This window comes from Anoplophora glabripennis, unplaced genomic scaffold (genome assembly GCF_000390285.2).
Source record: "Anoplophora glabripennis isolate ALB-LARVAE unplaced genomic scaffold, Agla_2.0 scaffold206, whole genome shotgun sequence".
Lineage (NCBI taxonomy): Eukaryota > Metazoa > Arthropoda > Insecta > Coleoptera > Cerambycidae > Anoplophora > Anoplophora glabripennis.
The window spans coordinates 204,128-221,815 of record NW_019416733.1 but is presented as its reverse complement, the minus strand read 5'-3'; the positions used below and the strand labels follow the sequence as shown (position 1 = coordinate 221,815).

At 30.0% G+C, this 17,688-nt stretch overlaps 1 protein-coding gene across 1 annotated transcript in view; it reads left to right on the top strand.

Moving 5' to 3' along the window:
- Window positions 1–892: 892 nt before the first annotated feature.
- The window catches only part of LOC108904704 (transcription factor AP-2-epsilon), a 77,670-nt gene continuing 60,874 nt past the window's right edge, over window positions 893–17,688 (top strand). The window contains exon 1 of the mRNA XM_018707346.1: window positions 893–1,121. Within this exon, the coding sequence (XP_018562862.1) occupies window positions 1,062–1,121 (60 nt within the window). The 5' untranslated portion in view covers window positions 893–1,061. The remainder of the gene's footprint in view (window positions 1,122–17,688) is intronic.

The following is a 17,688-nucleotide window of genomic DNA, read 5'->3' as shown; positions in this document are numbered from 1 at the left end:
TCTGTATAAATTACCGTGCTTCGCTTCTTATGACTATCTCGATCAGAATTTTCCTAGTTTAGTTTTTTTGACTTTACCACAGAGATAAATTTTGTAAAACCTTATAAAGTCAGTAAAAATAGTGATGGTTTAATTTCTATAAAATTTCATAAAAAGTTGTATGAGGAATACAGGTAGGTATGTATGTGTAGGTAATTTTTTCATTACTTTTCGCTGGATTTGATTCATGGGTTCGTAACTTAGGAAGCCATGTTTAAATGATGGTATATATTTTAATGGGTGCGGTATAAAAAACCGTTTTAATGATTTCAAGACAAAAGTCCTAGTGTATTATAATTTTGCAATTATTTTTGTTTCAATTGATTTCGATAAACGGGAAATATTTTAATAAATGTCTATGAAAAAAAAAATGTACTTACTGTTTATTAAAACAATGAATTTGGCGAGGAAAACGCATGCAAGAGATAATTTCGCTTATTTCGTCCGCTTTGTACGTAGCCATTTAATAGCGTGTGTGTGATATTTCCCTCTAGATTTATTCCTTGGGGCATACTATTTTTCTTCTTTCTTATTGTCTGGTGCATAACATAAGCATAGCATACACCCACAGCAATACGGAGAAGTAAATCAAAAGATGAAATTGAAGGTTTGTAATCGCAGTCGCCTGTGGCACGTAACTCGGTAAGCCAATCACAAAGCGAGTATCTTATCGTTCTGGCCAATGGCCGCTAGTCTTACCCCCGGCAGGCTTCGATACTAGCCAAAGGACTTGACATTACCATCTCACACACAGTGCCTGGAAACCCGCCTAAAACTAACATATCGCGTACACCCCAAATTCACAACTAATCCGTCGAAATATTTAGTTCGTTGATTTGTAGGACGTTTTCAAATATTCTGTGATACTAATTTTAAAGAGAGAGAGAAAGAGGGAGACCAGAAATAGTGTTCTAAGGGATGTGTGTTCTTGTGATAATAGTTATTTATAGACCGATTAAATATTGAGTGCATCTGTGCGTATACCTGTTTCGCATTCGTCGCTAGTGGCACTTGGATATGGAATGATGTCACGATTCTATATAAATTCTAATTCCTCTCTAGCGAACTACCAACAGTATGAGGTGAGCCGATATTTGTATTAGATGCACTTACACGTATTAGATGCACTTACACATTCGCATTCCTATACGTTAAAATACACCCTTTTCCCCCCGAATAAACGGACGCGACGCCTAAACTTAAATTTTAATAGTTTAACCTTGCAAATTTAAGCAACTACTCGGATATTTTACCTTCCCAACTATCATTGTCTACGTTAAGTACTTCATAAAATTTGTAATGCCTACCTTTGGCGGATACTGTGCAGCAAATGATAGATTTCCAAACGTGTAGTATCCAAATCTGCTTAAATGGCCAAAGAAACACGGCCAAGAAACTCACCAAGTTGCACACAAATATGTACCTACAATCTGTGACAATAAATATTACCACCATCCAATTGCTCTTCTGTCGGACACGCGCAGTGAGTCTTTCATCGGGCTCTTAATTTTCCACACACGTTTGTATTTTGAATTTGAATAAAACGAGTTCGTGACAATATTTTCAATCTTTTCCAAATTATTCTAATGGATATATCAACACCTCTCTAATGTCCTGTGAATTTTGTGCCAAACTAAATGTAATAAGATTAATTTAGAAGAAAGAGTTACATTAAATTATAAAATTTGGTAATAGTGAATTTTGGTGAAAGATATATTCAGTATTACCGATACTCGAGACGTTTCTAAATTAAATAAGGGTGATAGTTTGCTTTCTACTTCTTATTGTTAAATAATTTTTGAAAATGTAAAATGTATTTTGTGGAAAAATGACAGTGTAAAGAATATTTGCTTTAAATAATGTACACATCTGTCTAATTTGTCATGGATATTACTTTTTTAAACGAGATTTTTTGACTTTTCGATTCAGTTTCCAGATATTCATCAATTATGTCAAATATTCAATATGAAACACTTTAAGATAGGTAAAATAATGATTGATGCTTGAGCTAATTATAAAAATATGGGAAAATAAATACTTATGTGACATTGCATTTCAGCATCTTTCAAACGTAAAAAAAGTCAATGCTAAAATATTGTTATATCAATATTTGACACAAGACATAGAAAAATACCTACTATTTAGTAATATCCTTGGTCTTCATAACTTATAGTCTTTAATATTTGAATAAGTCAAAGTTTGCTGTACTTCCGTACAGTAAGCAACTTCTCCCGAAAATCTGGTAATCGTAAGATAGTTTAAATTATAAAATTAGTTGATAATAGGTATGGCTGCCCATTTTTGTTATAGTTTTTTGTTTAATTATGAATTTTCGTGAAAAATATATTGCTGATAATTTAGCAAAGCGTTTAGTGATTTAATAATAATTCTAATAACGTAATTGTACTAAATAATTTTTGAAAATAGTAAAATAAATGCTTTAAGAGTGAAAAAATTACACAGAAAAGAGTATTTGGTTGAAATAATGTATACACCTGTCATCGGTACCTATAACTTTTTTACATGGGAATATATTTGGTTTACCTACTTAAATAATGCATACACATGTCTAATTTGTCATCGATATAAATTTTTTAAATGGAATTTCTTGATTTTTCGCCTCAGTTTACACATCTTGCCAATTATTCCTTGGGTATTTCAATTAAAGGATTTAAGGTAGGTAAAATAATTATTTCATGAATTAATTCTTGCGTTAATAATATAAAAATGTCGAAAAACAAATATATTTTATTTGGGCGGTGACACTGGACTTGAGTAAATATAAATAAGTGAATGTTGAAAAGTATATTGCACCAATATGCTACAGACTAAAAAAATACTATTCGTAGAAGTATTCTCTTTTATAACTATCTTTTAATGTCATGTTTCAAAAAAATCTTATACTACATTGCATTTTAAAATCCGGCGGGCTGCTTGAAACCAAAATATCATCTTATGGTTCTTGAAACAAGGTAGATAATAAATCCTTCCCTATTTCATGCATGTTTGCTAAACCATTTCATCTAATACCTACTGATAATGGTAATCAGTTGAAAATTTATGTAAATTAGATAATTATCATAACTAATGGTAGTGGAATATATGTATTTATTGGCGTTTCTTGGTTTTCCTATAAGTTTTTTCTCTTGTTGAGTTAGTTTAAGGTAAGGGCATTGTTACTTTGGGGAATATGAAATATTCATATGAAGGAACAATAGGCGTGAATGAAGGAGATAATAACATTGTCAAAGATTGGAACTATCAGTAAAAAGTTCGTTTAATTCATTGATGGGTGCATAATTTAATACACTTGTCAGACATTCAAAAAAATTGATAAATTTTTTGACCTAGAATTAATTGCAAAAATTTAAATTGTAAATTCATGAAAAAATTGTTAGTTGTATTATATCATTTTTAATTTTTATTTTAGGAAAATTTGTAAGTAGGTAGAGAGAAGAGAACATAATAAGTTTTTTTAAATATTTTAAAAGATAAAATAACATTTTTATAACTATATATCGCCAATTTTGACTGGGAATTAAAAATTTTCTTACAACTTTAACTAGTGCTTATACCTAGGTACATACCTACATCGCTTAAGAGACGCAGAACTTTACATCAAATTATTTGAAGATGTAAATTAGCTCATTGAATTTAATAAACATTTATAATTGTTTCCGTTTAATTCCACACATTAATGAATTCCTTTCAACAATTAATTCTCGCACGTCGCGAACTCTGTTCTGTAGATATCTTATTACTGTCATTGGCTGATAGGAAACAAGTTTTTGATTTATCTGCAAATTGAAAAGCAAAGCAAAACAAACCCAGTAAAGAGAAAATTTATATATTCCGATTATCAGCTATCATTTCCCTCAAATGCGATATCCAAACATTATGTTTTTACTGTTCAAGTAACAACATTATTTTCCTATATAAATTATAAATAAATTGAAAAAATATATTTTTTCTACAAAACTGTTAAAAGTGGGCTTTTTAATTGTCATTTTTGATGTTAAAAATGTCACTTTTTGACACGCGTGTTAAAAGTAAGTTACTTTTAACACTAGTGATAAAAGTAAATCAAACAGCACTGGTTGCTACGAAAATTTTGGTTCATAAACACTGCGATCTGTGTGGTATTTTTTGATTTCTTATTTTTATTGAGTTTAAAGTTCTTCCGATTGTTTTGTAGAAAAAATAGTGTATGATATACGTGTTAGAAGTGATTTTATTTTGTTCGTGAAGTTAAAAAACTCGCTACGCTCGTTTTTTAATCATCTTCACTCACAAAATAAAATCTTACTTTTAACACTTATATCATAAATAGCATTAGATGCTATATTACAGTAAAACTGGATGTTTTAGTTTTGAATAATTCTTAAATGCTATCTATACAAATTACCAAAGTAGGTATTTCGCGATCAATAACGTGGTAACACAATTATGTTACATTTGTTACAGTAGAATTATTCCTCAATTATTTATACATTTTGCAAATATGTACTTATGAGGTTATAATTATTATGTACTTTGTAATGCAACAGCCACATACGCATATACCCATTATTTGCAGTAGATTTAAAGAAATGCGAGATTACTACATTCGTAATAAGAGGAATTTTATTATTAACGTTGCCCACTTTTTTAATTTATTCTATGTTTAAAGAAACCAGCTACATTGTCATGCATCGTAAGTTACAAGATATACGTATGCGTATATTTTAAAATAATACAATCGACTTACTTGCTTGCTAGTGGATTAGTTTTAATACTGTAATAATTTTCTGTGAAAAACTGACAGGGGCGCTACTGTCCATTTCAATTTATTAAAATTTTTTAAAGGAATCCAATTTTTTGAAATATATACAAGTGTCCGCAATATGGGTAAGTGCTATACGTTTATACAAAGTGTAATATAGAACACCGGATTCAAAGTAAATGTTTTATTTTATTAAACTGGATTTTATAATAAAAGTTAAGATAGTACTTAATGAAGCGTCTTTGTGTAATACCTATAGGTGTCTAACAATATGAAATTATTTATGGGTAAAAGGTAAAAAAATCAGTTTCCCCGACAACATTTAAGAAAACAAGCTTATATGTGTTTCTAAAATATTAAAAGCAACGTGGTCTCTAATCATAACGATTTTTGAGAAAAAATAGTTTCTTTACCGAATTTAAATCAAAGTTTACAGAATAAAAACATACAGCAATAATTTTTTAGGGTATCTAAATAATAATGTATTTCTCCAAACATTATTTTATGCAAAAATATGATAATAAGGTATCGTTTCTGATGTTTTTAATTATGCGTAACTCAAGTCTAACGATCCGGCAACATAGCAATAAAAGATACTCAGTTGTGAATCATGTTCTGTTGTTTTTATTGTTTTCTCAACTGTTCACTCTACGCAAATTGTGTATCGGCTGTAATTGAGGTGTTAAATTATCGACACCACTTTTCAGTTGACTAAAAAGTGATTGTTAATAATAATCATTTCTTTTGATTGTTTATGCAGTGGCGGCTCGTCGGGGTGGGCAGGGTGGGCAGTGCCCACCCTGAAATTTTCGGAAGAATAAACAAAAATTTGTGTATATATTTATCAAAGTGATTTGACAACTCTTATAAAATTAAATCTAAAATGCGTTACCTCCTTTTAAACTCCCCCTACCAAATTTTAAAATTATATTTTAATCATGATCTCGGCAGCAACCAACATAACATTCGGGCTAGCCCGTAGCCGCTGAATTAAACAACGCCGTACCCCAACCATACCTTGCATGCTTATACGCACCTAGGACTAGACAGTATAATCGGAAACGTAAGTCGTTCACTAATTTAGAATATTTGGCCCAAGTCGTTCGAGCCCGCACACAGCTCGCATATACCCATTGAGCACCCATCGAGTGTTGTATCGACCACCTAAGACTTTTCACCACTGGTTGGAAATATATATACGTATATTTATTTGCTGTAATTTTGTTCTTTAAATGAATTTTTGAACATTAAAACAATTTTTCCCTGCAAAGGTATTCCAGAAAACAAATATTAGTAAACGAAGTAATAAACCGTTTTATAATAATTTGTAAATCGCGTTAAAAAATAAATATCTATGATATGTTGAATGTTCTTTGACAATTATATTTATTAAGGTTATTTTGAAGCGTTACTGTTAAACTAAATTAAGAGTGATTGCTGAAAAATTTTCAATATTTTAATAGATTCGAGTTTGTAAATATGGAAGTGATATAAATTATTTTTAGGACTTTTAAATTCGATACATATTTATTTATTTTTTCAAATAATAAACTGTTCGATTTAAAAAAATAGCTTCTATTTAATATATTTTTTTTATTTCAATCAGATTTTTAATAAATTATCATTTGAATATACATAATTACCTAAAATAACTCTACTCTCCGGGCAAGCCCTTCGACTTCACTCGTATATTCTTCGGGTACTTACGTGTAATCTGCGGTTTGATGTTAGTTTTATTTCATAGATTAGGAAGGTAGAGATTTGTTATTCCTTGTACTTCACGACTTGGTTGTTTGTAAGTTCTAGGTTAGGGTTAGTATAGTGGTTTAGGTAAGTTTTTAATGTTTAATAGTTTGGAGTAAAGCAAAATGGCAAGCCGAAAATAGCGAATTGGTGAGTAGCAATGGTGATATTATTAATTTTTTATTAAATAAAAAATTTTGTATGTTAACTTTCGATGATAAATTATTTATTTCAAAATTAAAACCTACGCCTGACATGAAAAATTTAATAAATAAAAACAATTGCGGAAGTAACAGATCATTTAGTAAAAATTGGTACAATAAATATGAGTGGTTAACAGGTAGTGAAACTAGAAACAAATTATATTGTTGGAATTGCTTACAGTTTAATGAAAAAAGTAAAACTCCATGGAATTATCTAGGATATTCAGATCTGAAACATATAAATGAATCTTAAAAAAAACACGAGCGATCGGAGGAGCATACATATTCAACATTAAAATTTAAATTATTAGGAAAACAAAACATTCAAACTTTTCTTGATTCTGCATTTCGTGAGAATATTTTAAACCATAATAAAGTCGTGGACGAAAATAGAGACATTGTAAAGCGCCTTATTGATTTGGTTATTTACTTATTTATTTATTTATTTGGTTATTTATTTATTTATTTATTTATTTACTTATTTATTTATTTATTTACTTATCAGAATTTTGCTATAATTTATCGTTAGTAATTTCAGCTATAAAAGTCATAGAGAATTTTACTATTTGTTTAGAGAATTATATAATTTTTTATATGTCCTTCTATGACGTAATCCTTGCCTTATCCCCTATCCCGGCAAGAAATCACTGTGATGACATTCTCGTTTGATCTTGCCGAACTATCTTAAGTTTTTTACACTTTCAAAAGTAAATAGACTAACGTAGATTGCAATTATTATATGATATTAAGTTACATGAGAAAAAAAATTTTGCCCACCCATCTCAAAAAGTCACGAGCCGCCACTGGTTTATAGTAGTGTTACTGGAGAATAATTGTTTGTATATTTTGTTTAATTATTTTTACCATTTATCGCCCGCTAAGCCATTCGTTGCGTTATCCTAGTGTTTTAGATACTGTCAGTGCCTTGAACCGAGACCATAAATAAAATTCCCATGTAGATAGAAGAGACAGGTACCTACTTGATAGTGTTAGTGATAATTTCGATATAAGCAAAAGGAGAATTGGGAACCAAAATGTGTCTAAACCAAAAGTGATTATAAAAAAAATTAAAACAACAATTATTGTACCTCTTTTACGCACAGCGAGTATTTACCACACACCTACAGAATTTTTGTAGGTGGTTTTTGTAAATCGCAATAATTTTATTGACAAAACAAATGAGGCTTTCTACACGCGACGATTTTTAATTTTCGTGACACTCATCGTTGAGCTATAATCCAGCGAAATTGTGAAGGAAGGAGGAAGAGCAATTTCGTAATTTTTCTTGTTGTTCCGAAATAATAACAATACTGAAAAGTTTCCAGCGTGTAAATAATACCTAATTGGATACGCAGAATGGTGGTAGACATGTTGAACACTTATTATATTATAGCTGTAAAATATGGTAAATATAACGTACATCACAGTTTGTTCCTCAATTTCATTTGTGCTTTTACGAACAGCGCTTTAATTTTTCAGTATTTCCAACTCTTCGTATTACCAATAATAAATATACGCTGTTGTCAATTCAAACAGAAAACTTCTCCTTCAGATAGGTATCTTTGAAATTAATTAAAACTTGGGACTTATGCCACTTAAAACTTTTGTGTTTATTTTGTGTACTCTGTTTATATACATTTTTATGCAAATACTGAAAACTATTGCAACGAATTGTTTCATTGGCCAAAAAATTCCTTTTTCCATCCTTTTAAAGTAGCAATTCTTTACATAATTTGTTATTGGACTTGTTTCAATGTATAGAAATTATGGAACTAAAGCGTCTGTTTATTGTCTTACAGAAAATAATATGACAGTTTCATAATTTCCTTTTTATTGTATACTTATTAAAAAGTCCTGCGAGATCATAATATGCAGTCAAGAAAACAATTGACACTCACAGGAAAACAATAAAAGCACTATATTTTTTTTTAAACCGTAGGTATAAGAAAATAGGTAATTAGAAACTTTTCATTTGTTCAACTTTGGTTTGGCCGGAAATTAATTTCGTTGGTTCTGACTAAACTCGTATTTGTATTTTAATTATAAACCTAGCAGTCCTATAATTATATCATACTTTTCAAGTCTTTATCTGCCAAATAATAAAAACAAATAACATTTTTTATAGATAGATTTGGAAAGTGTACTTTGAAAAATAATTATTATTTGTAAGATGCATGGAATCATCGACAACAAATTTTTATGCCAAATATTATGTATTATATACCTACTTAGATGTGTTAACTGTCATATTTTTTTTACACAATATTTTTTTCAGTTTTCGAAAGCCCACTTGTTCGAATTTTTAAAGCATGCATCTATTTTATCCATTAATTCGTTTACAAAATGACAAAACCACATATTCGTAATTAAAAATGCTATGTCATGCAACTCAAATTTATGAGGATAGTTAAAAATAAGCACCGTTGAAATTAATTTCGAACCAGAAGTTCAACAGATCAATGACTATGACCGAAATACTTCGTATATACCTATACAATTTTGTGCAAAAAATACAGGGTGTATTTTCCCAAAAAAATCAGTATTTAAGTCATATATTATTTAACTGATGTTCAATTGTTTTATGATTGAATATCCCGCAAGACTTTTTGCATATGAAAATACATTTTGTCCCATTTTAATATATTAATGACACAAAAGTAAATCGCAAATACAAATCAATATGCCCCTTGCGGATATCCTGATGCACATATAAGGAAAATGATATCAAAAGACGTATCACTTATGGAGAAAAATTCTATCTAATCAACTGGAATATTAGCAGTACATATACTGAAAATTACTAGGATCATACAAATACGGATTTTATTTGTAAATGTAAATATTCATTACCTACTTCATAAAAATACGATAAAAATAAATAGAGTTAAAGAATAGCTATATTATTTACCCACTATCCATTTAGGTACATTGAAAATTTTCTAAAAAAGATTTTTTAGATAAATTAAATAAAAAATTCACATAATATAACAATTTTGCTTAGAAATTATACTTTCATTTTTTGCAGTAGGTATACTTATTTGAAAAAAAGAAAATGTTCCTGAAAATTATCTAAGAAAAAATTTGCTAGTCTAATTTGAGGTGTAGATTCCGAAAATACCATCGGAATTTGCGTAAGACGTTAATTTTAGCTCCAAGACTCTTTTAATTTGTTTATGATAAAAAAAATGCTACCACGGCATGAGCCATAATAATAATAAAAAAAAGGAATGCAGTTTAGTACTTGTATATAGATTCTTTAATAAATAATTAGGTAACAAAATATGACAGTTGACTTGTTATGAGTTTATACTTATTTCTATTAGGTACTTACTAATTATTTAAGAATGTCAAACTGCAATTATTTACTGTAACCTTCATTATTTACCACACAGCAAACTACGATAATTATTCTTTTGACATAAATAGGAAACACTCAGTCATGTAAGAGAATTAACTGAAAACCCTTAGCCTTTACCACTTTGATTTAAAATTTGTGCCTTCGGCAAAACTCACAAATGCCACAAAGACATATCACCAGAATAAACAGCTTATTTTCAAAATTTTTTTTATTACCTAAACGTAAATGTAAAGATAAAACTCCTAAATGTATTTCTAATAGAGTATTCTAAATTATAATTAATAAATTAATAACAAAACTAACAAAAAAACAATGAATTACATAATATTATTCTTCCCTAAGTATAATTTTCCTCCTTTTGGATGCATTGGCGCAGCTGCCGAGTAGCGAACAGATTTGAGGACTGGAATGAAAATGTTTTCCCGACTAAAGTCTGTCTCTAGTCTGTCTTATAATTGTAAGATATTTAGATAATTCAAATAAATAAAAAAACATTTTTTAAAAGTCTTATCAAATGGAGTCAAACAATGCCAAAAATCCAGGTATGCAAAAATTATTCAAGTCACAAACAAGATTACTAACTGTTGATATTGCAGGAATCAATTACTCTGTGTGTCTCATCTAGTATTGAATTAAAGCACAGCAATACCCAGTAAACGACTATAGTAATTCATAATTATCTCAAATAAAAATTCAAAATGATATGCCTAAATATTATTAATACAGAAACACATATCTGGTATATTAAAACTGTTAAACAGTGTATTATTTCAAAGAAATATCTTGTATTTTTGTAGTTTTTGCATAACCCTTGACAAAGCCTTAAGCGTCAAAATAATCACGGTAGAAAGACCTAACCATTTCTACATTTTTTTAAACGACAGTATCAGAAGTGTTGATAATATAACTAGACAATATCTGCGCTTTTTAATAAATGTCTTTTATAAAATATATGTATATGTATGTCACCATCGCTGTTAACGAAGAGGGTAGCAGACGATCGTCGTAATGCGTGTCTACTGTAGGTATTCTTTCCAGTTGTCCAGCTTTAAAAATGTTGCCACTTCTTGCGAGACGGCACTGATTTTATGAATACCGACCACCATTCGATGGCACGTTCCACTATAATATATCTGAGAAATAATCGACGTTCTACCAATCCGGGTGGACGTAAAGCAGCATATTTTCGATAAAAACTTAAATAATTGTCTACCAGCACAGTAAAAGAATGTATTCCTTTGGCTTTGGTATTGGGAATTTTATAATTAAGGCGGATTTCATATCTTCAACATTATCAATTATTGTTAAATTGACTAATTCATCAGAACGGCATGCGCCTGCAACCCCCAACATTAGGACGGCCCATAAAGAAGCTTTTTAGAAATTTAGAGCTTTCACCTTCATCATCAAATATACCTAAATTATCAGGTGTACTATTCAAGAAGCAATCAACTTATTCCTTTGTAAATACTCCCGATTTTTTGGGTTACATATCTCTCATTTTGTTTCACGATAAAAGCGTAACTTTGAACATTTACTTATATCAATCCCCTTCTTTATATCCAACGCTGACCGCAACATTGAACATTGTGACCAAAGCGTTGACAGCTTCATTTTATGTAGGTAATTTATTAAGTTCGAGAAATATACCATCAATACATCTTCTGAATACAACTTAATATTTTTTTCTTTGCACCAATCCATAAAATATTGGTAGACATATTCATAAATTTCTCGAGATTTCTTTGGGAGAAGATCCAAAGAAATTTCTTTCGCACACTCCAGTATCTCCAGATACACCTAAATCTTCATTAGATTCCATTTTTACAGAGTTTTCAGCAAATTGAACTACAAACAATCACAAATAAACTCAATTAGCAATATGGCAACTAATGACTAATGTTTGAGAAAGTATCCATGACTGCATCGATATATCCTACTTACTTTGCTTTATTATTCAAATTTGTTTTAAATAATAATTTCAAACCACAAATTAATAATTAAATGAGAGTTTTCGGTTGAAAAAAATATAATAGCATGTTTTATTCGGATTAAAAGTGCCTTTTTTGTCTCGCAATTTTGCATCCGCTAGTGATTCGACTCGCACTGTTGCCAAGTTGTGATGAAACTCCCTAGTACTCGACGTATTTTAAAAACAATTCAATATTCTCCCATACAATACACAACATTTTTGTTCATTTATGCTTAATCTATCCCATGCTGAATTAATTGCGGTCAAACTTCTAACAAAATATAAATTTACGTCACATTATATTTAAATATATTTTAGACAAACCTTTCAAACGAGTCCAGAGAGTTAGCTATAGTTACCAGTAATTTTAGTCGAATATAAGTTAAAACTTGAGCTTGCAGACGATCCGGCGACTGAATTCGTTATTCCTGCAGCCTTTGGAGCAGCCGGATGCCACTTAGCAACACGGCATTGCATTTTATAGAGAGGGATGTTAATTTTAATCGAAACATCCACGTCCAGTAAAAATGTATTTTTAGAAATAACAAAACGAATATAAAGAAAAGTATGGTAATTTCTAGAATGCTTAATTATCAAATAGACAATTTATTTTTTAATTTCACAAAGATTTAATTTGGTAAATCGACAAATATAATGCATTTGTAATTAGGTACTGAACTATACATAAAATAATACATATTTCTTACATACCAGCTGCTACAAATTTGCTTCTCACTACAGGAATCTCGGAAACGGTAAGAGATACGCAGTAGCTTAAATGGGGGCAATGTTTTATAATCAGGGGACCAACATTATGCCTCTAAAAAATCAAGGCTAACATGATTAATTTTCGAAATATTTGAGAAAAACGAAATTTTGGATATCCGTTTTTGTTTCATTTCAGCCTTGTTTGAGGTGATATTGAAATAAGAACAACACTTTCTCATGGCCACTTTTTGCCCTCTATCGAACGGCATAATCAATTTTTGTATGTAACGTTTCGTCTCTCCAGGACCATCGTCAACTTCATTTTTTTAAATACGACCCTAGAAATTTTATTACGTTTTTTGCAAGCCTTCATGACCCCCAATACTGTACTGCCTCAGTCCGAACCAGATTCAGACGTTTTGTCTCGAAAAATTCATCATCTTCAGTGTATTCGTCCCAAATTTATCTAAATTTTTTATTTAGATTTCTTTGTTTATTGAATTATCGTACACTGTAAGTGTCGTTAGACACTGTAAGTGTCGTTAGACACTGTGAAATCCATCTACTTATTTAAACTATTACCACCACGCGTTACAATAAAACATTTATTATTATTAACTATTATCAATATTATCATCACTTGGTCATACATAACTCAATAAGTTGTTGCGTCAAAATTAAAATATTATTACAATTTTAATTTTACTATGACAAATTAATTCTTAAAAATGCATATGAACAACCAACACGCCAACTCAGCGTAATATCATCGGAATTTATTATATCTGTAACTGTAACTGTGAACGAGCATGTCAGATGTATTTGTATGAATATCCTGAAAAAAATAGATCGGAATTTGTTTGAATTTTGAGCACTCGAGAAGCCTAGAAATAACTATGGACACGGGAATAAAACTCTAATAATGTTTTATTTTAATGCGTGGTGGTAATAGTTTAAATAACTAGATGGTTTTCACAGGGTCTAACGACACTTACAATGTACGATAATTCAACAAACAAAGAAATCGAAATAAAAATTAGATAAATTTCGAACGAATACACTGAAGATGAATTCTTCTAGACAAAACGTCTGAATTTGGTTCGGACTGAGGCAGTACTGTATTGGGGATCGTGAAGGCTTGCAAAAAATGTAATAAAATTTCTAGGATCGTATTTAAAAAAATGAAATTGATGATGGTCCTGGGGAGACGAAACGTTACATATAAAAATTGATTATGCCATTCGATAGAGGGCAAAAAGTGACCATGAGAAAGTGTTCTTCTTTTTTCAATATCACTTCAAATAAGGCTGAAATTAAACAAAAACGGATTTCCAAAATTTCGGTTTTTTTTCAAATATTTCGAAAACTAATCATGTTAGCCTTAATTTTTTAGAGGCGTAATGTTGGTCCCTTGATTACGCAACTTTGCTCTCATTTAAGCTACTTCGTACCTCTTACCGTTTCCGAGATCTTTGTAATGAGAAGCGAATTTGTAACAGCTAGTATAAAGGTCCATTCAAAGTAATTCCTTTTTTTTTTAGAAAATGGCTATATCTATCTAGCATTTATAAATTAACAAATTGTATTCAATTTTTAATTCCATAAGCATCCAACGTAGTTACTTTGCTTTCATTATACGTATTTAAATGTTACACCAACAATACTGGTATTAAAACAAAATAAAGCTGCTATTTTCTATAATTACTTATTACGAAATTTTAACATTCCTCTGCGAGGGATTGTTTTATGCCTGCGTGGGCTAGCATTTCTTACCTGGCCGTAATTATGTTAGACTAGTTCCCAGATTTCGGTGATACAAGCTTCACATTCGGCCTCCATTATTTTACCATTCCTGCACGTGATGGGGATATTTAGTGCAGAAATATTTCTTCAAACAATCAAGAGCAAGCAGTATCCTATTATCTGTCTATTTTTCATTACAATAAATTAAATAATTTTATAGTGAAATTGCCACTGAATTGCAATTGCACTGAAAAACACACCTGATATATCGAAATTGTATAATAATGCAACATTGCAAAAAATATCTTGTATCTTTGTTGTTCCAGCAAATAACTATACAGGGTGTTTGGTAAGTCGATGCATTCCTTGCAGGAGGTTATAGTACAAGCGATTTGTGATATTTTTCCTTAATATACTATATTCCGAAAACGCTTAGTTTCCGATCTACAGGGTGTTAAAGTTTTAATACAAAAATGCAAATTTATAAATATTACGGAAACCGCTCAGAATATTTTAATGAAATTTTACAGGCTTTGACAGTTAACAACAATACATGTTTTACTATAAAAATATTGTTTTCAGTTTCACCAATGGCGTGCGCACAGGCATGTCTCTAGATATTGTTAAAGAAAAATATGATACAGCACTAATTTTTCTTAAAGTATTATTAAATTATTTTTGAATTCCTTGTTCATTTTGGAAGAGAAAAGGTATCTTGACTGTTTTTCTTATGACGCGCCGTTTTCGAGAAAAAAAATAAAATCCATTTCTTGCATGGCGTAATTCGGTTTCAATAATTTGAAAAATAGCTGAAATTATGCACTTAACTATTTCACACTCAAACACTCAGTGACAGCTATTATTAATTTTGTCAAACAATAACAAAAACGAGTGCACAGCCAACTTGCTAATTTCTGTTTAGATAGTGAATAGAGTGAATCTAAAAATTGATAAAAAATTTTTAGATTGATGTTAGCAGCGAGGAATAATAATTTTTTGTAATAAAATTTGTACAAAAAAAGCTGAGTGCATAATTTCTGCTATTTTTCAAATTATTGAAACCGGATTACGCTATGCAATAAATCGATTTTATTTTTTTTTACTCGAAAACAGTGCATCATAAGAAAAACAGTTTTCTCGTCCCTTTTCCAAATTGAACAAGGAATTGAAAAATAATTTTTATTTTAAGAAAAATCAGTTGCATATAATTTTTTTCTTTAAAAATATCCAAAGACGTGCCTGTGCGCACGCCACTGGTGAAACTAAAAACAATATTTTTATCGTAAAACATGTATTGTTGTTAATTGTCACACCTCATAAAATTTCATTAAAATATTCTGAGCGGTTTCCGCAATATTTATAAATTTGCATTTTTTTATTAAAACTTTATCACCATGTAGATCAGAAACTAAGCGTTTTCGGAATATAGTATATTAAGGAAATATATCACAAATCACTTGTACTATAACCTCATGCAAGGAATGCATCGACTTATCAAACACCCTGTATACAGGGTGTTCCTAAATAAGTGTCGCAACGGAAAACTGTAAATTCCTCTTGAAAAGAGAAACATATTTTTCCTCTTCCATTTTTCTCTCCGAGCTTTCGTTTTCGAGATACACAGTGTCAAAATTTTTTTTCAGATTTTTGCCAATATCTTAGGAACCGTTTGAACTACAGGACTGAGCTTTTGTACATACATTACCACTATTAATAGCTACTTGTAGCAAATGTTGTTAAATTTCGTTAAAATTGTTAATTATTACTACCTATCCTTTGAATTACAAAAGATTTTCGAAACGTTAGCAAAATGTTTGTTTTTTTTCATAAAAAGTAATTTTTCTTGAAAACGGTTGACTTTAGAGCAATGAACCAAGAGAACTTTTTTTGTGTAAAATTCATTGGCGCTTCAGAATTTGCTGTCACATATCAATTTGTCCAGTGGCGTATAAGTTAGGGGGGGGGAACCCTGACGATACCTTAAAATCTCCACTACTGGCACGTTCAATGAATTCGAGAAAAGTGCGAAAAAGTAGCTATTAATAGTGGTAATGCATGTACAAAAACTCAGTCCTGCAGTTCAAACGGTTCATAAGATATTGGCAAAAAATTTTTAAAAAATGAAAATTTTGACACCGTGTATCTCGAAAACGAAAACCCGGAGAGAAAAATGGAAGAGGAAAATAATGCTTCTTTTTCAAGAGGAATTTACAGTTTTCCATTGCGACACTTATTTAGGAACACCCTGTATACTATACTGGAAAATCTTACTATTTCGGCATTTTATTTAGAATTGTTAGGCCAATATATTTGTTAGATAAAAACCGATTTACATTCCTGTAGTCTTTTCCAAAATGTCATTTGTTTCTATAAATATTTTTCATTAATTCAAAAGAACAAATCAAATTCAATTCAAAAAGTGACAAATTGAGGACAAGCAATATTAACGACAATAGTATTGCCAAATCTGCAACGATAAAAACTATAACACATGAATTGTTTTTTGAGGTTGAAGACATTTTTCAGAAACTTGAAATTTCAAAAAACATTTATTCGCGCTGAAGAAAATTTTGCACATATTAAAATATACTCGAAAATATATCGCATTATTTTCGGTTCAGTATCAAGCAAACTACCAAAAAACTATTGACATATTTTAGATGTTCCTCTAGGTATAGTATTGATGTTTATTATTTTATAGTCGTTTTATCGTTCTAGTAAACAAACTGGAACTTTTCCAATCATAACAATTCAGTTGCTTTATTTGGTTAATAATATATAAAAATGTTTTTCTACAAAACTGTTAAAAGTGGGCTTTTTAATTGTCATTTTTGATGTTAAAAATGTCATTTTTTGACAAGAGTGTTAAAAGTAAGTTACTTTTAACACTAGTGTTAAAAGTAAATCAAACAGCACTGGTTGCTACGAAAATTTTGGTTCATAAACACTGCGATCTGTGTGGTATTTTTTGATTTCTTATTTTTATTGAGTTTAAAGTTCTTCCGATTGTTTTGTAGAAAAAATAGTGTATGATATACGTGTTAAAAGTGATTTTATTTTGTTCGTGAAGTTAAAAAACTCGCTACGCTCGTTTTTTAATCATCTTCACTCACAAAATAAAATCTTACTTTTAACACGTATATCATAAATAGCTATTATA